This window comes from Trifolium pratense, linkage group LG1, assembly GCF_020283565.1.
Source record: "Trifolium pratense cultivar HEN17-A07 linkage group LG1, ARS_RC_1.1, whole genome shotgun sequence".
NCBI classification, from domain to species: Eukaryota; Viridiplantae; Streptophyta; class Magnoliopsida; order Fabales; family Fabaceae; genus Trifolium; species Trifolium pratense.
The window spans coordinates 30,901,879-30,928,107 of NC_060059.1; the positions used below are offsets into that span (position 1 = coordinate 30,901,879).

The 26,229-nt window shown below is 32.8% G+C and overlaps 3 protein-coding genes across 9 annotated transcripts; 1 reads left to right on the forward strand and 2 right to left on the reverse strand.

Annotated features, from left to right (window-relative positions):
• Positions 1-1,569: 1,569 nt before the first annotated feature.
• On the reverse strand, positions 1,570-7,294 carry LOC123903202 (glycolipid transfer protein 1-like). 2 transcript variants are annotated; one of them, XM_045953131.1, is made up of 7 exons: positions 7,043-7,294; positions 6,145-6,275; positions 5,008-5,063; positions 4,472-4,602; positions 3,574-3,736; positions 2,581-2,712; positions 1,570-1,961 (listed from the first exon to the last, which is right to left on the reverse strand). In XM_045953131.1, exons 2-7 carry the CDS (start codon positions 6,260-6,262, stop codon positions 1,926-1,928), a joined length of 636 nt encoding a protein of 211 aa, XP_045809087.1. In that variant the 5' UTR covers positions 6,263-6,275; positions 7,043-7,294; the 3' UTR covers positions 1,570-1,925. The 2 variants fall into 2 exon arrangements, with proteins under 2 accessions (XP_045809087.1, XP_045809090.1); XM_045953134.1 differs by having other exon boundaries at positions 1,577-1,961; positions 3,601-3,736; positions 7,043-7,246.
• Positions 7,295-11,077: 3,783 nt separating this feature from the next.
• LOC123903214 (putative protein phosphatase 2C-like protein 44) lies at positions 11,078-14,563 on the forward strand. The gene is made up of 5 exons (XM_045953145.1): positions 11,078-11,333; positions 11,592-11,879; positions 12,786-13,038; positions 13,505-13,620; positions 14,193-14,563. The coding sequence occupies exons 1-5, from the start codon at positions 11,301-11,303 to the stop codon at positions 14,328-14,330; spliced, it is 828 nt and encodes a 275-aa protein (XP_045809101.1). The 5' UTR covers positions 11,078-11,300; the 3' UTR covers positions 14,331-14,563.
• A 936-nt stretch (positions 14,564-15,499) lies between these two features.
• Positions 15,500-23,426, reverse strand: LOC123903221 (COP1-interacting protein 7-like). Of its 6 annotated transcripts, XM_045953173.1 has the most exons (14): positions 22,911-23,295; positions 21,793-21,972; positions 21,459-21,579; positions 21,310-21,376; positions 20,673-20,722; positions 20,540-20,595; positions 20,054-20,206; positions 19,740-19,948; positions 17,905-19,175; positions 16,868-17,788; positions 16,684-16,720; positions 16,339-16,644; positions 15,861-15,923; positions 15,500-15,759 (listed from the first exon to the last, which is right to left on the reverse strand). In XM_045953173.1, exons 1-14 carry the CDS (start codon positions 22,967-22,969, stop codon positions 15,689-15,691), a joined length of 3,564 nt encoding a protein of 1,187 aa, XP_045809129.1. In that variant the 5' UTR covers positions 22,970-23,295; the 3' UTR covers positions 15,500-15,688. The 6 variants fall into 6 exon arrangements, with proteins under 6 accessions (XP_045809129.1, XP_045809122.1, XP_045809113.1 ...); XM_045953166.1 differs by having other exon boundaries at positions 16,339-16,720; positions 20,540-20,583; positions 22,911-23,426; XM_045953157.1 differs by having other exon boundaries at positions 16,339-16,720; positions 22,911-23,310.
• Positions 23,427-26,229: the final 2,803 nt, after the last annotated feature.

Here is a 26,229-nt window from a genome sequence, read left to right on the forward strand (position 1 = left end):
ATTTGTTGGTTTCAACTTGGATACTTTGTTTGAAAAAATAAAGTTTTTTGCATTGGAGAGTGCTTTTTATTGCAGATTTTTTCCTGCATAATGCAGAGTGTTTTAGCTAAGTGTAGGGAGTGGACAACTGCTATTGGTACAAACATGGAGTCAACTACTACATGTTACAGAGTATATTATTTCTAAGTGTCTTAACATGTCTGACTTCAAATGAGAGTAATTTTTTCCTTTCAGTTTCATTAACTTATGACTTGATAGATGGAGGGTCACTTCAACAGTTTTGGAATAGACAATGAGCTTATGAAGAAGGTTAAGATGAAAAAAGAAGATTTTTCAAGGATAAATTGGAAGAAGATAATAAGTTGTGAATCAAATAAACCACATGATGTGTAGTTAAATTTTTTGAAGATTATTACTTCTCTTATGATATTTCGAGAAATTAAATTTGTTTAATATTCGGTCAAAAAGGAGATTATTCATTTTGAAGAACAATTAACATATTTAACCATTTGTTTGAATTCATAGGTGGCCTATTCCATTTTATTTCTTTTTCATGCATTTTCAAGTTGTCTTGGAAAAACATAAGTTGTGTTTGCTTTGTATTTATTTTAATTTCATCTATTTTCTATTCTTCATCTCATTGTTATTAATACTACTTTTTGAAAAGTATAATATGGATTTAAGCCGTTGATTTTTCTCCATATCATGTTTGCCTATTAACTTCTCTCTTAATTGTTTGTATACTCATAATTGGTTTCCCTTTTGCTATTATTTTGTTCACAATAATATATCAGATATGTTATGTAAGTTTATATATGTATTATTCAATCAAATAAAAAATATGTTGCTACAACAAAATCCATAATATTCCCTTGTGTAATGTGCATCGCACGGGTGAAATATCTAGTTTTAATATAAAAACAATAACTACTAAATTAACGAGCTTCCTCAAAAACGAATTGAGCACCAAAATTTGATTCTTGATCTGAAAATAACTCTTGACCACATGGCTAAACTCTGAATGTTTATATCAAAAATCTAAAATTAGGCATTAGAGCGGGTCCAAAAGAACCAAATTAGATAAAAATACTTTTATGGTTTTTTGATTTTTTTTTATTACCATGATATCCGTACGAAGTTTCTAGCGCCGTTAACGATGACTAATCTTCGTCGAGAAACCTGTAGAGCATAAAATGCGAATTCTACCTTTCCAACTGAATTTTCTCCACACGCCTTTTTTTGACTTGTTTTAATATACATTAGCCCTTAATCTTTCTTTATTTTCTTCAAGTTAGTTATGTAAGTTTCATAACATTAATATCGTTCACATTTTCGAGTTTCCGTATGAATTTGGTTGGAAAATGTTAATGTAGCCGTTGCAGTAATAACATTTCCAATTAGGTTTTTATTTTTCAAAAACTAATATTTCTAATTGACCATTTATTAAGAAAAACCATCAAATTTATGATACATAAGATCAAAACATGAGTAAGTTACTCTATATCTTAGTATAGAATAACAATATTTTTATGATTTTTTTTGTATAATCTAAGGACATCTAGACATCAGTGAAAAGTGAGACATGCCAAAAGACATACAATATTTTTATGATCAAATAGACATACAATGTAACATTGTACTTCTAGTCAGATTAACATGTTCCATTACCAAGATTTTATATGACATAGCAGAAAACAAGTGAATCAACTTCTGGTAGCCTTAACTTCATAGTAAACTACTTGATAGTAACAAATATGACATGACAGAATAAAGTTGTAAAGAGTAAAAAATTAGTGGCACAAACTAAACTACTTAAGAGTGAGCATGCATGCATGCAAGAGCCCCTCCCTCATCAGGAACTTCTGACCATGATTCCATTCAAGAGCCACTCATCAGGTATTTCTGACCATGCAATAATATGTGATTTATGATGCCTTCATTTCATCCAACCCAAATCGCGACTGTGCCGAAAGAGTATGTTTAGTAAGTTCGCAATAAAAAAAAGAAAAATTTAAAATTGCTCCAACTTCTCTCAATTTTTATTTTTGGGTTACTATGATATAGTAATATGAAGTTTCCACTACCGTTTAGCCTGTGGGGAACACAAGGTGGGTTCTTCCCTCCCAACCGAATTTTTTCCATACGCAGAGATCGAAAGCTTGACCATCTACTTAAGGAGCCCAAATCCCTAACCACTATGACCAATTCATTGTTGGTTCTCTCAATTAAAAAGGATAATCTATAAACAAATTTCATTCCAACTACTCACATACAAAGTAAAAATTGAAAATGTTTTTAGAAAGTAAATGGACCATAACATTGTCAAAATTGATATTTTAATGTTCACCATATTATCTTTTCTTTTTTCAGTTCATATGATTTTACTTTTGAGTGAAAATCTTGTGAAACGATTTAGTCACCACCTATATACTTTTTAAAAATTTGTAGAGCTACTTTATTAAACAACTTGTGTGTATTGATTTGATGTCACGTATTAACATTGTCAATACCATTAATGATCATTCAGATCAATACCATTAGTGATTATCAATTAGACCATAAATGAGCAGAGATCTTTACCAGAAATTTGTGATTCTGTGCAAGGAGAGGAGAGAAGCTTGTACAAAATTTCTCTATGTCAGCATTGATATCACCAGTGCCTCCTATCACCTCCATGAACTTCTTTCTATCTGGAGCAAGCTTCATAACTACCTGCAAGTTAAACATTTAGGGCCTGTTTGGATTTGGTTTATTTTGAACTTATGTAAATAAATAAACTTTTAGGCTTTGGCTAATATGAACAAGTAGATCATGTCTTTCATGATGCACAAGTTAATGATATCATTATAACGAATACAAATTTTACAAAATCTACCATTGGATTGAAAGTTTGTATCATATAGATCATCCATGTCAAATTTTAAAAAAATTTAAAATCATCTGATATGTTATTGAGACCCATCAAAATTAACGGTATTTAATAAAAACTCATAAACCATTAATCTTGATCGATCTCAATGGCATATCATATGATTTTCGATTTCTTTAAAATTTGACATGGATGATTTATATGATATAAACTATCTATCTAACGGTGGATTTTGTAAAATTCGTATTCGTTATGATATCATTAACTTGTGTACCATGCACCATATGCATCAATTGTGCATGTTAGAATTGGCCCAAAGTTTTATGTTAATTCATAAGTTTGCACTAACAAAAATTGTATCTTTATAAGCTGGTTTCTCATAAACTACCTTGAAAAGCTTATAATAATACATAAAAGCTTATTTATTTGCATAAGGTGTTTTGCATAAGCTTAGAAATAAGTCAATCCAAACAGGCCCTTAATGCATCTAAAATATGTATCAGTTCCATACACTATAATAACCATCCTTTGATGAAAAAACAAATAAACGAAAAAACAAAACAAGATAACATTGATGGAGAGACTGAGAACTATAAGACGTCATTTGAAAATTTAGCATTCACACAATTCCTAGGCCAATGCAAAGCAAGATTAAGCAGGGAAGATCAAACAAATTCTGTTTCTATCAAGAGTTTGAGAATTACAAGAGCAGAGTATGAATAGAACATTACAGTGAAGCTTGAACTAGCAAGCCAGCCATGCCACTTCTTCAGAGTCTTATTGTATGCCTCTGTACAGGCTTGTGACATTGACCAATCATCATGCTCAATCAAGTTTTGGAACAAAGCCACGATGAAATCCATTGCTCTGAAGATTTTCATGTTAGGAAAATTTAATTATTGTAAATAATATTCTGTGAACAATTGATGGCAACTAAACTAATAATAAACTAAGGTTTGGTCAATAGTAATAATAAATAATAGTAAGCTAAGGTCTCTGAGTCTGACCACCACATATGAATTAAGATTATGACATGAATGCCTCAACTCAACACCTTGAGGAAGATAAGTTGACTATTGGATGCATGACAAGTTCAATCATCACTGCATTGCGCCAAAACTCAAAAGCCAATTTCTCAATACGTTCATTTACTAGCTTGAGTTGCATAATTGAATCTCTCTCGATATCTTGTCACTTTTATTTTATGATAAATTCAAGGTACTTAAATCACGCGCCTTTGCCGTCTCATTGAATTTGCATTCCATATATGTTATTTTACGTCTATTTACTCAGAAATCGTGCAATGTAAAAGCTTCTGTCCATAACACGAGTTAACCATTTATTTGAAGTAGACACATAACAAGTTCAGGCTTGGTCTTTCCTGATTCACATTTGAGTTGCTTTATGACATATTTGATATTTATAATGTTAAAGTTCTATGTTTAATATCCAGGCATGCATAGATTATGCAAGCACATGTTAACATTCTTAATTTCTTATGTTAAACCAATAACAAATTATCGAAAAATGTTCTCTAGATAACAAATTTGAGAATTTCATACAAACATGAAACACAAGTACTGCATGGTATTCATTAATTACCTTGTCAGCCAAAGAAGTCCATTGGTACAACTGGATGATGATTTAGCAGTTTTACTTTCAATCTCTACTTGTACCAAACTGTACAAGCAATTAAATCTTGTAGGATTGGAAGAATATAAAGTTTCCAATCTCTGCCATGAAAATCAATATGGTATACAGTGAGAATATACACCATATGATAAGGATATACTTTTGTTACATAAGAAATAAAGGCCAGCAAAACAGAAAACAAAATGATTCGCAGCTCAATACCGCAATACAGCTACTGAGCTACACCATGTTATCATAAGAAATGAAGAGGAATATGATGACCAGTGTTATAAATCGCAAATCACGGAAAATAGAGGTTTGTTCAAATTCCATTACACTAAAGTGCGATAGTGCCGCTATTTGACAAGACTTTGTATTAATAGTGTATCACGGAACAATAGTGATTTGTTCAAATTCTGCTGCACTATAGCGCCACTATTTTACAACACTGATGATACCATATACATTCATGTAAGAGTCAAACAGAGCAATTGACAGAAACATACCGTTATATTACCACCTATGTCAGATTTAACAAGGGCCATAGCAGCTCCAAACTTATCTGTCATAAAAATAAAAAACATTAGTTCTTCACTTCTTCTGACCATAGTACAAGTATTCACATCATTTGGTGCTTATGCTAGCACTTCACCACAGAATACGTTCATGATCGACTGTAGCATAAAAATTACTTACATTACAAGGCATAGAGCCATAGACAAGTTTCTGCTCCAAAACAAATACCAATCATCTTGTTTTTAAACATCTTTTCTCTTTTTAATGACTAAATCCTTATAAGATGAAGATAGAGATTACTTAAGTGACCATGATATTATACATTAAAAGTAATTGAAATATTTTCCACATTTTTGTGACGAAAAATATATCTTAGTGATGATGAATGCTATGACACGATACTGTCATTGCTAATGTCAAAAACATAAGACACCGTCACCAATACATAAATAATCAAAATATGAGGAGTGCTAGAAACAATTTTTTCCAACAATCACTCTTTTAGTGGGCGAAATTAATGTACGGGCCCCACACTTCGAAAATGGGAGTGAGTGTTGGAAAGAGAGTGTTCCTAGCACTCCTCTCAAAATATATATGTGCAATTGTACATATCTAAATTGAGCAATTTGTTTCATTACAAAAAAAAAAATTATGGAACAAGATATGATTGTCTTTCCCATTCATTCATTCATCTACCTACTACCGAAAAGCTAAAAGTGATGAAAATTTAATGTCTTTAAGACTTTAACCCTCTCATAGATCATTGTTCCTTCAACACATCTTTAATCCTGTAAATTTGTCCAAGGAGTGTCTATTGTCTAAAGTGTGTTGACACAAAGAAAAAACGTTTTTGGGGACACTTGTCTGAGTTGTCAGACGTGTGTCCTACGGGGTGTCGAACACCAACGTGTTCCGGACACGCAGACACACTGAATTCTAGAGGCGTCCGTGCTTCATAGATGAGAAGATGATAAAGAGTGAACAATTCAGTATGATCTAGCAAATATCACTAAAAACAAGAATAATTATATTTTACCCTTTTGAGAAATGAAAAAAAAGAAGAAAAAAAACACAAACAAAAAAGAGGAAACACACTGGAAAATGTCAAAGGGACCATGAGCATGCACCTATAACAGGCAATATGTGTCTGCACGCATCCAAGAAATGTTTGGTCAGAATTTCTCCTTGGCTAGATTTTACATGCTGGAGTTCTTCTAGTGCAGGAGCGAAGACAGTCGCCTCCATTTTTACACTTTAGCTAATCATAACAATGTCAAAACCAAACAAATATATCAGCAATGCCTTAGCAAAGATAAAATCTACATAAAACACTGACACAGACACGTACATTGGACACGATACCAACACATAAACACCATAGCAATTTTAAAAATGGAAGCCATTGAATATAACTACATGTGTCGGTGTTAGACAATAACACACTTTTAATCTTAAGTTTCGGTACTACATACAATACACCATAGCAATTTAAAAAATAGAAGCGCTTGAATATAATTACATGTGTCAGTATATGTCGGTGTCAGACACTAACACACTTCTAATCTTAAGTGTCGGTGCTAGCAAACAAATTTAAGAATATTAAATTATAGCTAATAAAGGCAGGATTCATTGAAGCTGGTGATTGCATTTATAACACAAAAGCTTAAAAAAAATTCTTACAACTATGCAGAGTTCTAAATTCTATCAGATCATCACAATTTTCTTTCCTAAAAAAACTAAACTCCAACTGAGATTGGTAAATATCTTGAGACAGATCAGATGATACACATTTGGGGTCACCAATTTCTCTATGATAGCCTTTGAAATGCTTAGCTTTCAAAAACAGATCTTTTTAGGACCAACCCAGTAACTGAAATTGAGTTGGGAAAAATGAGAAAACCCCATTTCATAATTTTTCCTAAAGATTCAATTTTTAAAAAAAAAATCACAATTTTCTATGAAAAAACTTAAAAACATTGATCCATGAACATGAAGAAAATTTTGAAAAAGATGATATATACATACTGTGTGCAAATGGGCGAGAATGGAGGGAGAGAAGTGTGATGAGATGAGATCAGAATGGTGTTTGAGATTAGAATCAGATACCAAAATTTCTTGGTTTTTCCGTTTTGCTTTGGTTATGCTTATGCATGCGGTTCCAGATCGTAATAGTTGATGAAATCTTCATCAATCATATGTTAATGAAAAATAAATTATTTGAATACAAAAAAAATAAATAATAATACTATTATGTTTCTCCATATTTTAAAACAAATATTTTCGCAAGCCATTAGGTTAAGAAACATTATTTATAATGTAATTGAAGTTCGATTTTTTTTTAAATTGGGTGGTGAGTGGTTTGTGTAGTATGCTAACAGTCGTATATTTGAACCTCGACTACATTGTAAAATAAAATCGCTATTAAGACAAAAAAAAAGTGCTCCTGTCCATTTCTATAAGAAATAAAGCACATAAGACAAAAAAATATTTTTAAAATATCAAATTGAATTTGTAAAATAATTTTTGTTTGTTCATAAATTCGAACTTAACTGACAAAAGAAAAAGTCCAAATTGTTAGGTCGAACTTCTAACCACTAGAAAAAGAAGATATCACAATTAGGGTCTTAAACCTTTTCGAATGCTAAAGTACTGGTTGAAATTACATGGTTATCATGATTTTGTTAAAGAAAAATGGCTCTGTTTTAATGTTGTTATGTTGAAGGAAAAATTGAAGCTTTTGAAAGAGAGTTTAAAGAAATGGCACATGGATGATGAGAGGAATATTGAAGGTAGATTATGGAAAGTTTAGGAGAAAATGCAGATTCTTGATACCAAAGATGAAGAGGTAGATTTATTTGAAGCTGAAAATGAGAAATACTATATGAGGTAGATCTATTCACTCATATAGTATTTCTTTTGGGTTTTTAAAGAAGTTTTGGGAAGATGTGAATAGAGGATTTGTGCAATTTCTATCGGAATTTTTTTTCTTTCGTCATTAGTTTAATCTGGTTTGGGGGTCAGTTATGGTATCAAGTAGTTTTAGTCTCCTCTCAATCGCATTTGCGAGAATCGAACCGTGGACCTCCCTATCAAGTTAAACGTCAATCACCACTAAACTAACTAACTGAAGCTAGTGAAAAAGTCTAATTGTGCCTTCAATACTTTTTTTTTTTACAAAGAGAAACTCATATCATTTCATTATTCAATAAAATAGTAATACAAGAAGGTAATGATTCAAAAGTACAGCGACTAGACCAAGATATGGCTACCCTAGCTAACGTGTGAGCCACCAAATTCGCTTATCGCTTAATAAACTTTACCACAAAGTTTGGATTAGAAAACAATACATGCTTAATATGACAAATAATGGAACTAAATTCTGAACTACCACTTTGTAAGTTGTGAATTGCATCCACCACGTTCTTCGAATCTGTTTCAAAAATAACGTTTGATATGCCTCTTTGTGCTATTTCTTTCAACGCTTCTAGTAAGGCAATCGATTCTCCTTCGACAATGGCGCAATTACCTTCAATCCAAGTAGTTCCAACTGCAACAAAAGCACCTCTATGATCGCGCAAACACCAGCCTATGCTTGTTTTGTTGACGTCTTTGTGAAAGCCCGCGTCTACATTGCATTTGTACCAATTTACAGGTGGTTTCTGCCATGAAAGTATCTGCTGCGTACTTATATGCGGGTTCTGCTGTACCTGTTGCAAAGCATATCATTCATTCCATATATTGGATATGCCTTGAGATCTCGGTAACAATAAGTCAGAAGTTTTTCTCAAGTTGTTGAGATCTCGGTAACAATAAGTCAGAAGTTTTTTCTCAAGTGTGTCGGAAAGGAAAAGTTTCTGTTTCTCCGCCTCATGCGGAAGTTTTTCCGCCCCAGGCGGAAATACGCGGGTTTGTTAATTTTTTGTGGAAAAAAAATATTTTCTTGGAGGACACTCTGACTTGGATTTATTTTATTTTAAAATAGATTTGTTATTAATTTTTTGGCGTATATTTTTCTATAAATAGGGAGTGCTTTATTCATAGAAAAATTAAAAAAGAGAGCAACAATGTAGGGAATCAATTAGGATTTGCCGCCGACACACGGTTAGGGTTTTGGAGAGAAACAAGAGAGGTTGTCTCTCGGGTTGACTCTAGGGTTGGGCAAAGGGGATTGATTACACCTTGGGAAACACTTACCAAATTGAATCTCTTGGTCACGGAAAGAGATTCGGTTGGGTAGAATTAGGATTAATTCCTTGTAACCCAATTGAGAATTCCTTTTGTAAAGTTACTCTTTGATATAGTGGAACGGAGGGGCTGCTCTCTCCCCAGACTAGGTCATTATTGGACCGAACTGGGTAAACAAATTATCGTGTTATTTCTCCTCCTTTATCTTGTTTATCGGTTATTATTATTATTATTATTATTATTATTATTAATTATTATTATTGTGTCTTGTTATTTAGTTGTCGTTTTATTGCTCTACACATGAAAATATTATTAGTGTGATTTTAAGACGAATTCACAACACCATAATATAATTGCCGTGATTTAAAGCCTAAGCTTCGACCCGGTTCCTTCAAATTGTTCCACACGCTATTATTCCTATTATTCCAAAGCACCCACACTAACAATGCGAACACTCCTGCTGTATCATGGATTATGGCATGCAGGCTGCTAAACTGCTGTAGCCGTTGTAATATAACATGCTCCAGACCTGCAGATTGAATTGCTTGTAAGCTAATTACAGCTGAACAATACATGACACTCATCCTCATTGTTATGATCACAGAGGGGACATATATGTCATTGTGCAATTTTACCCCTCCAAGCATAGCTCAGGTTATGACCAATTTTAGAATAAAAAGAGATGAATTAAAAATAGAATTAATACCTAAGTCATTCTCATTCTCATTCTCAAATAGAATTAAAAAATCAAGATAAGTTTGACCAAACAGTTGCACATTTATTTATTAAAAAGTAACTAAAAAAGAGACTAAATAAACACTAATGGGTATTGAATGGTTGCATAACGTAATGCTTTCTGTCTCAAACTCCACTTATAAAAAGAGACATTTGTTTTCCAATCCATCCATTGTGTGAAATTAAATGTCACCATTAAAAGGGGAAAATAACACGTAAATAAATTGTTAAAATAAGGATAAAATTGAAAGAAAAAAAAATTGGTATGGTATCTCCTTTATCTAGTATAGATAGATGTTCCCACAGTCTCAAATGATATTATTTCCAATATTGGAGAGAACTTAAGGAAAAATGATATTTTCTTGGTACAGACTTTTTATTATTATCAAGAATATAAATCTATTTAACATCAAATGTTTGGTTTAATGGTAAAAAGATAGACCTTAAATTTAAGAGGTTTCAAATTAAAACTCGGTTTTTTAGAGTAGCTACATTTCTGTTTTTTGAGTCCTAAAATTTTCATGCCTTTGACTTAGCACAATAAAAAATAAAATAAAAAATATAGATCCATCTGATGAGATATATATTTACAATTCATAACAGAATATATTGAACTGAAATAATTGTTTTTCTTTCTTAAGATAAAAGAAATATAAATACAAAGAAACGTTATTATCATTGTCAAAGAGAAAAGAATCATATTAATTAATAACCATAAAAAGAGAAAAGAAAATTCTTGACACACCCGTTTTATTTGACTCGACCCTCCTATCAAAATATAAATAAATGTTTGACTTAGCCCTTTATTTCAGGCCAAGAAAAAAGAATAAAAGTTTATTTAAAGAAAAATTTACGATATTTTATTTTTTTATTTTTGAAAGATATTTTATCATTTTTCTAGAACTAGAAATTTCAAGTATTGGTTTTCGTGAGTCTAACTCAGTTGACAGGGACATTGCATTATATATGCAGGAGGTCGGTGTTCGAACTCCGGTCATCCAACTTATACCAAATCGGACATTATGACCGAGGTTTGAACTTCAGTCTTTCATTTTATGTGTGTGAGTTTTCATTGGTTTGTGATTTCGTCTGTGTAAAAAAAAATTCAAGTATATTAAGTTTGTTCAAAAGGTAGAGGCTGACAGTTACATATTATTCAAAACAGTCTCCTAACGGATAATTAAGTCAATTAATTCATTCAATTGAGCAGCCACTTCCACACCTTACTCAACTCCTATTTTCAATATACCATCAACTCCAATTTTCATGCCTTTAATCAAAATTATTTTATATAAGTTTTCATTTTCTAGCCATCTTCTCAAATTATCATTAACAAATTGATCAAACAATTAGTGGAAAAAAAATGGGAATTAGAGATTTTCGTATCAAAGTCAAGGTAAGCAATACTTTTTTCTTCTTATTATTTCATTGAGCCTCTTTGAAATTTATAAGGAAAAAAAAATATGAACATCTAAGTTGTGCCCTAAAGATTAAATTCAAAGAAAAAAAAAATATGGTCTTGAACCTTTTGAGATTTTACTCTCCATGATATTTGCTAAGTGGTTTTTTTTTTTAAGGAAATATTGCTAAGTGCTTATTGACATCAATAAATAGTTGTTTACATAAATAATTGAATTTTCTTTTGATTGGATAGGCATTTAGGTTGAAATTTTTATGCTTAGGAAATAGAAGCATAAGAAGAAATCATGGAAGTGCAAGCAAGCCTTCATGGATGATGCCAATATCACATGGTCATCATGTGGTTGAGCATGATGTGATTAAAGGTGGTGATTCTGATGACTTTGAGTTTGATTCAGTTGTGATACAAAGAGAGCAAATTGGTGAAACTGAATTGTGGTATTTTGGAATCTTTGATGCTTTGATTGGAGATTGTGTTACCAAATATTTGCAATCTAATTATTTTGACAGGAATTTCAAAGAGGTAATGAATTAATATCTGTATTAATTTCTATGCAGTGAACTTTCTATATTTCTGAACTCTCTAGCTATTGTGATTTGCTCAGAAATCTCCCCATTCATCAGAAGATATCTTACGATAATATAACTTTTATCGGAAGATATCTTCCGGTAGTGTATTTTTGTATGTAAGCAATGCGATGGGGGAGAGCAATTGCCCTATGTTAATATACTTTTGTTGGTACATGATAATCTTTATTTCCACTAGAATGTAAATCCAAAACTTGGGAGACTTCTGAATGGAAGAACAAAATAGGAGAAACAACTTGATGCCCTACTTGTTTGGATAATTAGATTAATTAATCGCTTATAGCATAAACACTTATAATAAATAATAAGTGTTTATATTATTATGTATATAAGCTATTTCTCTAAACAAGAACTAAAATGAACTCAATTTGTTGTCATATGATCTATAAGTTGTTTTCATAAGCTATTCTTGAGAGCTGACAGAAAATAAGCAGAAAAGTAAAAGCAACGTATGGTCATGTCATAAGCTATTTTTCGTAAGCTCTCTTAAACAATCTCACAAATACTTATGTTAGTAAATAAATTTAGATAAGTCAATCCAAACAGACTCGTACTAATCTCAGTGTGTTTACTTTGTTGGCTATGAAGCATGGACATTCCTCAAATTAGGCATTTCCTTTCATCAGTGTCTGACACCGACACATATGATTGTATTGAATTATATTATTTTCTCAAATTATTATCAATGTCAATGTGTGTGGTGTTCGTGTTTGTGTCCTCATAGCTTACTGTAGCACTTTAATAAAATGTAAACGGGATAAAGTGCATTGTGATTTATGGCTTGTTATTTTCAGCTATATTTCTGGACTCTTTTGTGTTTCTGATGTTTCAATTATTATAGTCTCAATTGAGGAGAAAAGCCAAAGAAACACTGAAGAGAGCATACCTAGGTGCAAAAACAAAGGTCAGAGAGGCAACAGAGGAAACATGCATAATAGGTTCAACATCAGTGATAATAATAAATGGAGAAAAACTTGTGCTAGCCAACATTGGAGATTACAGAACTGTTTTGTGTAAAGATGGTGTAGCTTATCAGACAAATGGAAGATACAATCAATCAGCCAAGAGACGTTGGTATCGCAGACTTTTTTCAGGTATCAAATCAAATACTCAAACCCTTTTGAATGACTGTGAAAATGCATTTGGGATAAGGAAAGGAATATTAGGTCCTGTTTGGATAAACAGCTTAATTAACCATTTATAGCATAAGCGCTTATCATATATGTGCTTATGTTTAAGAGATTTTTAAAACAAAAGATAAAATCAAATCAAACTTTTTTTCATATAAACTATAAGCTGTTTCATAAGCAATCCTGGAGAGCTTATGGAATTAAGCTGAAAATAGCTTATGGAAATAGCAGAAGTTGTTTTCATAAACTCTTTCAAACTATCTCAAATGCTTATTGTGACAGTAAATTAGCTCAAATAAATAATTCAATAAACAGACCCTAAGTAGGAAACAGATCAATTATCTAATCCAGAATGCAGCACTGAATTAGTAATACCATATAATCAGAATGTTGTTTCATTTGTTCATCTAATAATTTGCATGTGATTCAGGTAATGCAAGTGCAACAGGTACAAAGTATTCCAAAGCTTTGGAACTTGTGGTTGGAGGTTATTGGATTGATTCCAGTACTGAATTTGTGATCTTGGCAAGCAATGGCATATGGGAGGTAAGCCTCAAGATGATATGTTAATGTTATAACTTAGAATATTTAGCCATTAGAAAAATTTCTTGAGTGAATCAATTAGTCTCTAAATTGTAGACATCAAGCAATTTCTAAAATGAATTTGGAAATTGAAATCCTTGACCACATTAACTCTTTTAGGTGGAACAATTTAGTCCTTGAAATTGACTCGGAAAAACCAATGTGGTCGAGGCTTTTCAATTTCAAAGATTATTTTAAAGGATGTAATTTATATACACTGTCGGTGTAAAAAGAAATTACATGGTCAATCAACAACATTTATCAGACCATTAAAAACATTTGACTTCAGCCATAACTATTACTAAAATCACACATACGACTGTCTGTGATTTGTTGACAGTGTAAAACTTTTTACACTAACCAATATATCAAAATTAAACTCATTTTGAAATTTCATAAATTTCAAAGACTAAATTATTCGATGTCATTGTCTATAATTTTACACTTTTGGGTAATAAATTGGTGATTCACTCATTTTTTTAAAAATAAATAGGAAAAGGAAAAAAGAAGTTCATGAGTCTCCTATGTATTTGCAGGTAATGAAGAACCAAGAGGCAGTAAATCTTATCAGACACATAGATGATCCACAAGAAGCAGCTGAGTGTTTGGCTAAGGAAGCATTGGTTAGGAGGAGCAAAAGCAACATTTCATGTTTAATCATTCGATTTGATTGATTCATCGCCATATATTAGTATATCTTAAGGCTTAGTTGAATAGCTGAATGCCATAACAGGTAGCAAATACTTTGTATACCAAAGTTTCTTATAGCAATTGTAGTCAGAAAATTTTGCTGCTAAGTCTAGTAGATCCATAGGAGTATATTGGTGGAAATTTGAGATTCTTAGGATTTCTTAGATGTAATTTACATTTTATGTTTAGAAAGATTTTTTATACTCCCCCTCTGACAGTTCATGGTGGTTTTTATGTTTAAGGAAAAATCTGATTATCTTTCTGTTAAGCATGATTGCAACTTAAACTGGAAAGAATGCAATAAACTCGTCACAGCCATACTAGAGCTCGACCTAGCTCGACTTTCTATGCAAAATATAGGACTAAATCAATCAATTAGTTGCTAGTTTTCCTGAAAATCAACCAAGTTAGTACAATTCATGTTGATTCATGTGTACATTTGATATGATTTTCCCTCGAACTTTACCTCGTTAGGTCATTAGTTCACCGGTTGAACCAATCAGTCTGGTCTAACTTTACTTTTGCTAGTCCAATACTAGTCCATCTTTTGAAACATTGATCTTAGATTCTTAACACATTTTCAGTAATTTTAAGGAAATTTTTCTGGATTTAACCTCACCCTTCCACTCAAGGATCTTATAACCAATTTTCATCAATAGCCTATGGAATGGAAAGTGTTGGCTATTTCTGTTATGGGGAAGTTGGGGCCAAATTACCAATTACTGTTCTTTGATACAATTCCATATTCAATTGAAATATATTTAGCTTGAAAATTGGTAATTAGATATGTATCTAATGTTGATTTTAGGGATATAGATTGAATGTTGATTTTAGATATGTATCTAACATAAATTGAATTTGTTTTAATAATGATTTTTTTATTTCAATTCAAAGCTCCACTCAAACTATGTATAACTGGTTTAGTTCGAACTCATGTTTTTCTAACTCGAATCAACACGATTGATCACCTAAATATTTTAGATTTTGGGATATAGTTTTACCTACTGCATTTGATCTTGTTCTACGTCCAGTTTCAATATCACATTTTCGATGGAGATTAATGGATATATAAAGTTATAACTATTCACAAAGCTAGTTTAAAAGTAAAATTAAGAAAGCAACAGATAAGTGTGTCTAGCTTTGCTCTTCATGATTTCCAATAATGTTTATATCGCATTGGCAGAGAAGTGGATTTCAACAGCAATATATTTACTCTAATATTTTCAGCTAGACAATAATAATCTAAGACCATTTAAACTCAGAAAAGAGGGAAAAAAATTGAAAAGAATCAAGTAAATGGTCACAGCATCCACCTCAAATAACAGGAATAGGATCAATTCTATCAAGCCGTCATTATCTTTTTTTCTCTGCTGTTGCTTCGAAACGGCGATAACAAGGAGAAAGTGCGAGTAGCTGTAAAAGAACAAGATGTTTTATCATTTCCAGATTCAGATGTCAAGATAAAGTAAGAGTTAATTCAAAGTTTCTCTTAAATGAATTATGCAAGTGCTTACACTTTTGAGGAGTTGCGTTGGTTGAAATAGTTTCATCTCGAGAGAGCAAATTCTTCAAAGGAGCTAAGACAACACAGCAAATCCAAATATGATGGTCAGGTTGAGTAATATTAGTCACATGACAAATGAAATTGAATATGGTTGGCCTTCTTTCAAACAATCAATCAACAATATACTAATTCTTCGTGTCATTTTTAAAAAATGTATATTTTAGTAAAACAACTGAAAGAAAAAAGATGGACAGTTTGGCATTTGTTTGATTTCAGTTCTGATATTCTAATTAATAGATGCATGCAAAACATATTATTTTACATTATTTCATGTTTTCACGAACAATGAAAATGATGAAAATAAATGTTAAGTTTTTACTTTAGCTAATGTTGATTGTTGAAGCCTTAATACCATTATCCATTGTTAGAAATGTAATCTCTATTTGCTATGTAAATCATGCCGTTTCTGTTAGAGAGAATCACACTACCTTCATTGGAAGAACTATTTGCTCCAATTTCAATTCTGGCATTATCTGATTCCATGTTGCTCCCAGTATCTGAGTTGTGATTTTTTTTCCCAAACTTTAACAGCCGTCTTAAGCCCTTCGGTGACTCCTTCGCCTGAGGATTCTCATTTACCTCGGGAATCTTCTCAAGTGTAGAGTTTCTGGTGTCAGACACGTGTGCTCTGAAAGTCTCTGTACCAAATGCAGTGTCCAAGCTCGTGGGAGGAGCTTTACCATGCTCAGAATTCTGTGTACGACGATCTTCCAAAGAAGAACCTCGAGAATATGGGGCACGATATGTTTCCTCAGCAACAAAAGTGCTAGATGAGTTTGATGGTTCATTCTTTGTATTATTCATTTTAACCTGATTTTGGAAAATAATATACTCAAAATTAGCTGAAGTACTTAGCATTGCAAAGTTTATTTTTTTAGAAAAAATACACATTACAAGAGTATAAGCTAACAAAATAATTAACTAATCATAAATCTACTCCAAGTTAAGAAGACGCACCTTAGAGGATACATGTTTCACTTGTGATTGGTTCTCCAAGGAAATGTGCACCATATTTGTTCTTAAGGATGAAGACGGCGGTACTGTCTTAGTTTTCTCCATTGCTTTATCTTTTTCATCTTGACCCTTTGCTATCACCGGTTTACCTCTTGATTTCTCATCGTTGATATCAAGGGAAGAAGGTTTTTTTTCACACTCAACCATCGCAACAGTCTTATCAATAATAGGATTTTCATCTCCATCAACAGTGGATGAAATTCCAGTTTCACTTGTCTTCAGCAAGGCGCCTTCTGAATTCATAGAAGGCTTATCACCATTTAGCTTCTGTGTCTTCTCTTTAGATATTCTTATTTTCAGTTCTGGAAGGGTTGCAATCTTGTCTTTATCATAATTCACAATAGCAGAAATCTTTTTTTTCTCAGTCTCATCAACTGCTTTAGTCCTTGAAATTGTCCTAGAGCTCCGTGGTTTAGCTAAGGAATTCGGACGAATGCTACTCATTTTAGGTTCTGAGAATCTTCTACTTTTTGTTATTGATGCCTTCGTATTGTTTGCACCATCACCCTTCTCTTTCTTACGTTCAGGAAGAAGAGGCACTGACCGCCTTAATTTGCTTGTAACTGAGTTGCTACTGCCAGTGTTTGGTCTGCCTGTTTTTGAGGCTTTCGAGGAATCATTGGATCCACCAGAAGCTGCTCTGATAGGGAATCTTTGGAAGGGTAAGGATGACCGTGGCTCTGAATCACTAAATTTGGATCCTTTATGAACGGTTGGCAAACTATTTGTTTGAAACTGTCTCTTTGTTTGCTGTGATGGCATGGTTGACTTGGTGGTTAGTTTGGTGACTGAGCTGCTCCTTGCAGCGATTCTCTTTTGCCTCTCCTTCTTTAAAGCCTCTAGACGTCTTATATCTTCCTCTTCCTGGTTGTTATAAAATAATAGAAAAGAAATAAGTAGATCTGTTAATCTAAATGTGAATATATTTGAAACAATGTTAAGTTAATCTAATTTCAATTTAGTTCAACTTGAGTAAGTACCTTCTCTTTCTTCATTTTCTGAAGATCAGCTTTGTAGTTTCGTAGTCTTTCAGCACGTGCTCGTGCTTCATCCAACGGACTCGGTTTATTAGTTTTTCCTCTTCTTATTGGCCCAACTGTCTTTTTTCTATCAGAACTACTCAGAGTAGGTTTTGATTTCTGCACCTTATCCAACATCTTAGATCCCGGTTTAGTATTATGAGCCAATGCCCCTTTCTTCTTCCCTACAGCCTGGGCCTGCATTTTATAGTCTAGTGCACAGTCATAACGCGTTGACCCTTTATCAGCTCCTCGTTCTGGCATCAAGCTCATTTCATCTGGTTGATAATTAGAAATTTTCGCTTTTCCTTCCTTCTTATGCACCTTTGGGAACTCTGTGTCCATGTCAATAGCATTTCCATTAACATTTCGACCATCGACTATGTGTTCAATCATGAAGGAGTCATCATTCGCATTACGAAACAACTTCCTTTCCAAATTAGTGTTTGAATAACCTTGTCCATTGACAGCAGCCGCATCTGATGAAGGATGTGAATTACCAGTAAAATTTAAAGGATCATTGGCTGCAACATGTTTTTTTATTCTCACATGATCAACTTTTCCAACTTCAAATTTGTCTTGGTTAACGGCATGTCTATCTTCTTCTACACCTTTCAATAAATAAGTTTGGAATGCTTGCCAATGTCCTCCATCTGCTTCCTTCCCGTAGTCTGTTTCTTTCTTATCAGTTGAATTCAACCTCTTCAAAGATGCCTTACCAGATCCTCTTCTTTTTGAGGGCTTCACAGATTCCTGAATTTCTTTATCTTCATCGGGTTCGGTTGCAGAATCAGAATCAGTGCCAGAAGAATGTTTTGTCTTTGTTATGTACTCGATATTGCGGATGACCACATTGCCAGACTTACATCTGTCTGATCGACTAACCTTTTTCCTTCGGTCTCCAGTCTGTAAACCTTCCCTCTCCACATCTATTTCATCCTGAAACCTTGTTTTTGAAGTTTCTATGACCCAATTTTCGGATTCAGTATTGTTGTGTCTATTATCCATGGAATGTCTTCTATGTCGCATACTTTGATCAGCATGTAGTCGAGGATCCTCCATAGGCGGACAGCCTGGCTGCATAAATGGACCGTTTCCTGGATAAGTCGGATAGTAAGGTATTCCTTCAGCTGCATATGGATGAAAGACTGGTAAGGCACCCGGGGGAGAATGAACAGGCCACGAGGAGAATCCATTATGTGGAAATTGACCTTGAATGTTATTTTGGTTGCCTGCAGTTGGTCGTCGGTCAATGTAAAACACATCTTCAAACGTGAAAGCAATAATCTAAGTACATTAAGGGGTAGAGAAAAAATAAACATCCAAAATTATTAAGAAACCCTTAATAATTCTTTCACATGGTCCCACATTGATAGCTCAGTTGGTGAGCTAAAGGATACCAAAAGAGTTTTAAGAAGGAGATCCAAGGGTTCATTCAAACCCTTGAAACTAACATAACCCCTAATTTACTAACATTTGTTATCTCAAAAAAAAAAATCGCATGCCTCTAGATTCTTTGAAGTATAGGCTAATTAAATTGAAAAGAAAACGGATTTTCTTAATGTGAAAATTAAGTTTGGTCCAAATATGTTTATGAAAGAGTTTGTGCATATAAGAAAGAGTAACAGCCAACGAGTGCTGACTACTAAATTATTACTATTAGAGTCTCTACTTGTAAACTCATTTCAGGCTATCTCTCATCCAATGTGGCTTTAACAATTACTGCAAAGATATGCATCAGGTTGCGAAGATTTCGTGAATTTACAAGATTAGAATTTGCTGGAGTTGCCAGATACCTGAATTTGTTTTCCCACCATTACTTTCTGAGTCCATTTCAGTGTGGGATGTATTGACCATATTGTTGGAAAGCACAATGCCAGATCCATTTATTGCAGAGAAGTCTGCATGATTAGGCGTCCACGTCGCTTCAGAAGCTTCAATTTCAAGCCATAGGCCACTTTCATGCTTTCTTTTCCATAGAGACATGAAATTTCTACAAGCATCCCTGAAAGGTGACAAAAATAGAATCAGCAAGATTGTTCAGAAATCCTATGCATATCACTAGCCAATAATTAAGTAAAAAATGGATGAGAAAGAAGACTATTCTTACATCAAGCGCGATGCTTCAAAGCATTCAGCAAATGACATCAAAGCTGGTATGTAGTCAATGTCAAAACCAGCAGCAACAGCACGTGCAAATGCCATTCCTTGCTCTTTATGCAGCATTGACTTACGTGTCTCCAGGACTTGCAAAAGCTGACCTCTAAAACAGTATGTAAAGAAGTGAATATAACAACCTGTGTTTTTACATTTTGAAAAGAATCTCAATGAATACAACACTAAAAAAATGAACCACTTTTACTTTTGTACAAAATAAGGACTTAGCTTAACTATGTTTAATTACAGAAATTCGGCAAGTGTCACTTCATTCGTCATATTTGTATTATGTAAAGGATTTATTATCATAACAAGAAGTGTTTAGATTGCGCTGTACAATTTATTTTGATTTAGTATTTACATTGAGTTATGCAAACTTCAGAATTTACTTTGATTTTCATATAAAAGAACGATAAAGTTTCCGGAATTTAGAGTATACTTTGATTTTGCTTGTGATGAGGAGATTCCATTTGCTTCAGGTGGCTGCGCATCAGACTGAGATATATCAATACTATACACACTGTTTAGAAAGTGATAAATCAATATAGGTTTCGGTAATCAAGATCTCTAACCTTGTAAGGAACAACTGCTTTCTCCACATTATCTTGCTTAGTCTTCCTACCTGAGAAAAGCAGCAAATTTTTGGTTGCAAACAATTATAAATTTCAGAAAAGCTTTTAATAAACCTATAATTGGTTAATACTCCTTCCGATCATTTTTAAACTGTCTCTTTTGTACTATATGAAGCACAAAAACAAATACGGACACCGGACACGACATGAACACTGACACGTCGACACCGACAATAATTTGACAAAATGACATAATTCATTGTAATCATAAGTGTCAATGTCGGACACCGACGTGCGTCCGACACCGGGACACGCCTAATCCAAGGAGTGTTCGTGCTTCATTTTGTAGAAGAATTTTGTTCCTATTTATTTATCGTTTTCAAAGTTCAATGCAACATTAAGTACTGTTTTGTCAATAATACCCTTAACAATTTATTGCATACAAACAAATAGGAAGAATTAGATAATAAATGATTAAGGGTATTATAGGAAAAAGACAAATAAGTCCATAAAAAGTAACAAAAATTATTGGTTTTCTTTATATGTATAAATAACCTTAAAACAAAAACTAAAAAGGAACAGAAGGAGAACAAATTAGTTAGTTGTTGTACACAATAATAACTTGCAAAAGACATACTTGTCCTTCCGAAAGTCCCTTCAGTGCTTTCCACTTGTTTTATTTGGTAATTTTGGTTTGCTTCCACCTGCAGAGGCACCAGAAATAATTTAACCAGAAAATTTAATTACTGCCATTGAATTTAAATAATCTGTTAGATATTTACTTACAATGCTAATCCCTGTGGAACTATTTCCTTGGATTGCAATTGCCTCTTCAATTTGTAAGATTTCGGATTCTATAGTATATACACGTTCCAGTATCTCCGGTGTGCTCACAAAACGAACAAACCTATAGAAGCAGAGAAAACTAACTCAGCATGCTCATTTGTCTGAAATTCAACATTAAGGGTCTATTTCGATAAACATCTTAATTAAACGCTTATAGCATAATCGCTTATCATATAAGTGATTATGAATAAGCAATGACAACTTACAATTCAAATTCCAAGATCATGCTAACAAGAATTGTTAAGAAACAAAAAATTATGATAACAAGCCACACCTTTCAATAGTTCCCCTCGTAAACCATGTGGCATTACTTCCATGCTCGGGCACCAGAACAATTGAATAACCACCCTTAGCCATTTGATCTTGAGCAGCCTTCAAGTGGCATAGAAAGGGGTCGAACAAACCTGACGCTATTTTCTCCTTCTTTCCATTCACAGTTATTACCAAATCAAACCTAACTTACAAAACCAAGTCAGGTTGCAAATACTATACATCCATTGTTTTGATTGAGCTTTCAGATAGATCAATCAGAGACATAAAAATTCAATTGTTATGTCCAAAGAACTTCAATTTGAAGCACATTAAAGAAACTTAGTACCAAATTTAAACAGATGAAAATGCTTACATCAACCACAAAAGTTATGAATAAGTAGAAGATATTAATAAAATCCTAGTTGCAAAAACAAAATCACGTTGGCACAATGTCGCCAATGAAAATAAACTTGATAAGAAAACTCAACCAATGCACTTTGACACACTTGACAGTTAAAGAAAAGAAACAAAGATAGTAACAACCTTACCACAAATTAGTCACTCCCCAAAATGGTAACCATCCCCATTTAATTTGTTGAAGAACAATCAAATATCTCAAATGCTAAATATAAGTCATTTTAGCAACCAATAAAATTGTCCTAGTATGTCATTTTAGAATATCAAATGAAATACTACTAACTTTGTTTCCTTTTCTATTATTCCTCTAACTGTCTATTAATCTCTCATTTTCCAATTCTTGTAATGTCTCTTTCTAATAACTTTATATCCACAAGTCCTAACTCAAGTGACAAATGTTCAAATTATTAGCCTAGATATCCGTGGTGTTCCGAGTTTGAACTCAGGATCTCCCAGTTGTGTGAGAGTTTCGTGTGATATTTATCATTTTGTCTACGAGAAGAAAAAGAAATACTATTTATAAATATAGTTTGATGAAGGGGTTGTGTCTCGTGAGCTTAACTCAGTTAGTAAGGACATCAGATTATATTCCTATCAACTTATTCACTTAAAGGGTGACTTAGTTAATCCTTAATTCTTGTTTTTCTCATTTGGGATAAGAAACGTCACAAATGTAAGAAACACAATAAAAAAAATTTATTGAAATCCATTGATGAATGTTACCTTGTTCTAGTTGGTGTGAGCTGAAACACAGCTGAATCCAACATTGCTGAAGACTTCATTGCTATGTGAGACTCAGAGAGAGACAAAACAAACAACTGGGTTTTCTCAGTGATCACTCATGAATCACTCAAAAAGCACATTTCCAAAATGGGTTTACATTTTTGTGAGATAAAAAGGCAAACTTTACTTGAAAAAACAGGCTTTAGAACTAAAAAAAAGTGAGAGAAATAAAAAGGGAAGTTTCTAAGAACACTTGAGAAGAAGAAAGTAGTAATAATGGTGTGAGAAGAACAACCTCAATGGCTGCAAAAGACAGACAGGAAAATGAGGTGTTAAAAAGGATCTAAAAGCTGTTCATTAATGGGTAATAATTATTCAGCAGGGACCATCAATCAATCTTATGCTTCTTCTCAAACAAAATCTAATAATAACCTCTATTGACCAACTTTTCCAACAGATAAATTTTATTAAAAAATGTGTATTGAAAAGATAAATTAGTAAAATTTGAGATACTATAACTTAGTAATTGGTAGATATATTATTATATGTAGAAATGAAATTCAAATATTTCATTTATTTATTTTTAGGATTATGCTAAAAAAACAAAAATTCCTTTTTAATATGTTTAAGTAATGCACTATTTAACATTTTCTTAGATAAAATTTTAGTCACTATAGAATTGAAGTCTTCGCATCAAGAAAGAAATTCAAACTCAAGCTTGTGTGGGATATGAGATAAATCGAATTTCAATGCAACATTAATTTATTTTTTTAGTATTATATATCAATTTTTTTAGTTGTACTTTTTTATTTTATATTTATGAAAATAATTTATAATTTTTTTTTACTATAATTTATAGGAAAATGCTAAACACGGTGCACTATTTAAGGAAGTATATATAGTAATATTGCATCGAAACGTGTGCAGTCAATTTCTCGAAAGTTTAAAAAGTGTTATTTTCAATTTAAAAATTTTCTTTTTTAGTTTCCTTAACCAGTGCCTAGCATACCCTAATTTATAAAATTGTTATTCCTATTTTTTTAAAAAAAAAAATCTTATCAATTTTTTATATTTTTTGTACATAAAATTCTCCTTATTTTGTGTGAGGAAACGTATTGTCAAAGCAGTAAAAGAAAATTGGATTCTCTCTTTTTTTTTCTTTCTCATGCTTCCTTAGTAACACTAATCTCAACCATTCATATAGTTTTTCTCTTCTAAACTATTTGTTTTTTCTTCTTTATAAATCATCACCCTTAGATAAGGAAAAGAAGATAGGACAACACCAAAATATCATAAGAGGATTCAAATCCAAAAAAAATCAAGGAGTGCTTAGTATTATAAAAAAATATAAAAGAGTGCTAGAAATATATGATCTAGATTTTCTGCTTTTACAATAGGACAGTGGAATAGATCTCTAAATCATTCACTTTAAATAAATTGTCAATATAAAGCAAATTGAGTTTGAAATATAAATTGTTTAATTTTAAATAAACATATGTGATTAACTATAACGTGAAATTACTAGAAAGGTTATCCACGAGGGCGGCGTTCAACCGTAGAGGTATTTTGATTAGTTCGCATGACTTGCCTTGTTTTTTTTTGCTTTTTATCTCTCGAGGACTATGCCCATATTTTTTTCCACTATCCTTTTACTATAAAAGTATGGGAAGTGATCTTTAATTGGATTGGGAAGAGTTTGCCCATAGGGGCTGAAGGGTGGCACCATTTTAAACTATTTGGTGAGTTGGTTAAAATGGAAAATGGCGAGTGTGTTAGGCAGGTGATTTGGTTGGCAACAGCGTGGAATATTTGGAAGCTTCGTAATAATGTGATTTTTAATGGAGTCATTCCGTCTACTTCCTCTTTTTGGGATGACATCAAAGTTGTATCTTGGGCATGGGTTAGTGGCCGGTATGGTCATAAATCTTGTATTTCTTTTTCTAATTGGTGTTTTGATCTTTTGGCTTGTCTCCAAAGCATATGATATTTTGCCTTGTTGTATAAGGGATTAAGTACCCTTTATACTCCCTTATATTATTATTATTATTTATCAAAAAAAAAAAAAACTATAACGTGAAATTCTGCAAAATTCCTATAAAGGGAAATTCGGGTCCAACAATACATGCTTTTAACTTAAGTTTTTCAATTTTTTTTAAATTGGTTCAAATTTATATAGATTTTACCAAATTTGTATGGATCCATATAATTTGGTGTAACTCATATGAATTTTAATCGATAAACTATAGAGTATTAAAAATGTAACACAAGTGAATTTTAGTTTAACCATTTCTTTTTTTAGGTCTAAAAAGTAAAGAGAACAAAAAAGTTGGACTCATTCACCCGTGAAGTTTAACACTTTCTTCCATTTTTCTTCCTAAGTTTAGAAAAAAGAACGAAAGAAATGGTTTTAAAATGTTTGCGGGCCTACCCAGTGACAACCACAATTTTTAAGCGATTTAGATGAGGCGGGAACACTTAAGATAACGAGCCTAAAATCTTGGCTGGATTCGTAAAATATGACGAGTAAAATGGGCTAGTCTGATAGACCCGACCTGTTTTTTCACCCATACTTGCCATTAGAAAGTATTTTACTGAGATTACAATATTGACCTCAAATTGTGTTTTGTGTCGTTTAGGGCTGGGTAAAAAAAAAGGTGCCCCTAAAATATTGGTGCCCTGTGCGATCGTTTCTCTCGAACACCCTTCGAAACCTCATGACCTATAAAGCACAGACACTTCTATGATACGTGTCACGGAGTCCTACACATGTCGATGTCCGACACTCGCATTACACGCGTACGGCACGTGCGGATAGCTCATATCGGTGTCGGAAAAACTAAATTTTTCCTTTACTTTGACACTGATGACAGTCAATTATATGATGTTTTTAGTAGTAATTTAAGGTAGTTTTAATAGCATTTGAAGCCCAAAAGCAAGCAAATACCTGGAAAAGTGAAGTTACTTGGCCCAGAAGCAAGAAAAGTGGAAAAATCAGCAAAAAGGGCAAAAACGTAATAAACAGCGCGCACCATGTACCCACGATGAGATCCGGCGTGGAGCGATGAGAAGGCGGTTTAAATTGAAGAAAATCTGCAACAAATTTTTCCCATCGTACAACGATGATTTGTCATCGTGGCACGATGATGACGACAAAAGCACGCAGAAATCTTGAGGAAATCTTCCATCGTACCACGATATGATCCATCGTGGCCACGATAAGGCAAAATTACACGCCATCGTGGCCACGATGGTTGCATGGACGCAGCCCAAAACCCAGCTGAAAAACTATAAATAGAGCCTTCCTCCTCCACTATTATTC

Bases quoted from the DNA above. Each gene is read 5' to 3' on its own strand.
- LOC123903202 (XM_045953131.1), bottom strand. From the start codon at position 6,262: ATGGAGGCGACTGTCTTCGCTCCTGCACTAGAAGAACTCCAGCATGTA. The intron at 4,603-5,007 runs GTATGTTTCTGT...TTTTCATGGCAG, and splicing joins ACATAGGTGGTAATATAACG to AGATTGGAAACTTTATATTC. The intron at 3,737-4,471 runs GTAATTAATGAA...GAAAATCTTCAG, and splicing joins GGACTTCTTTGGCTGACAAG to AGCAATGGATTTCATCGTGG.
- LOC123903214 (XM_045953145.1), top strand. From the start codon at position 11,301: ATGGGAATTAGAGATTTTCGTATCAAAGTCAAG. The intron at 13,039-13,504 runs GTATCAAATCAA...CATGTGATTCAG, and splicing joins GTATCGCAGACTTTTTTCAG to GTAATGCAAGTGCAACAGGT. The intron at 13,621-14,192 runs GTAAGCCTCAAG...ATGTATTTGCAG, and splicing joins CAAGCAATGGCATATGGGAG to GTAATGAAGAACCAAGAGGC.
- LOC123903221 (XM_045953157.1), bottom strand. From the start codon at position 22,969: ATGAAGTCTTCAGCAATGTTGGATTCAGCTGTGTTTCAGCTCACACCA. The intron at 21,973-22,910 runs GTAACATTCATC...TTTGTAAGTTAG, and splicing joins CTCACACCAACTAGAACAAG to GTTTGATTTGGTAATAACTG. The intron at 15,760-15,860 runs GTAAGCACTTGC...GTTCTTTTACAG, and splicing joins CAACGCAACTCCTCAAAAGT to CTACTCGCACTTTCTCCTTG.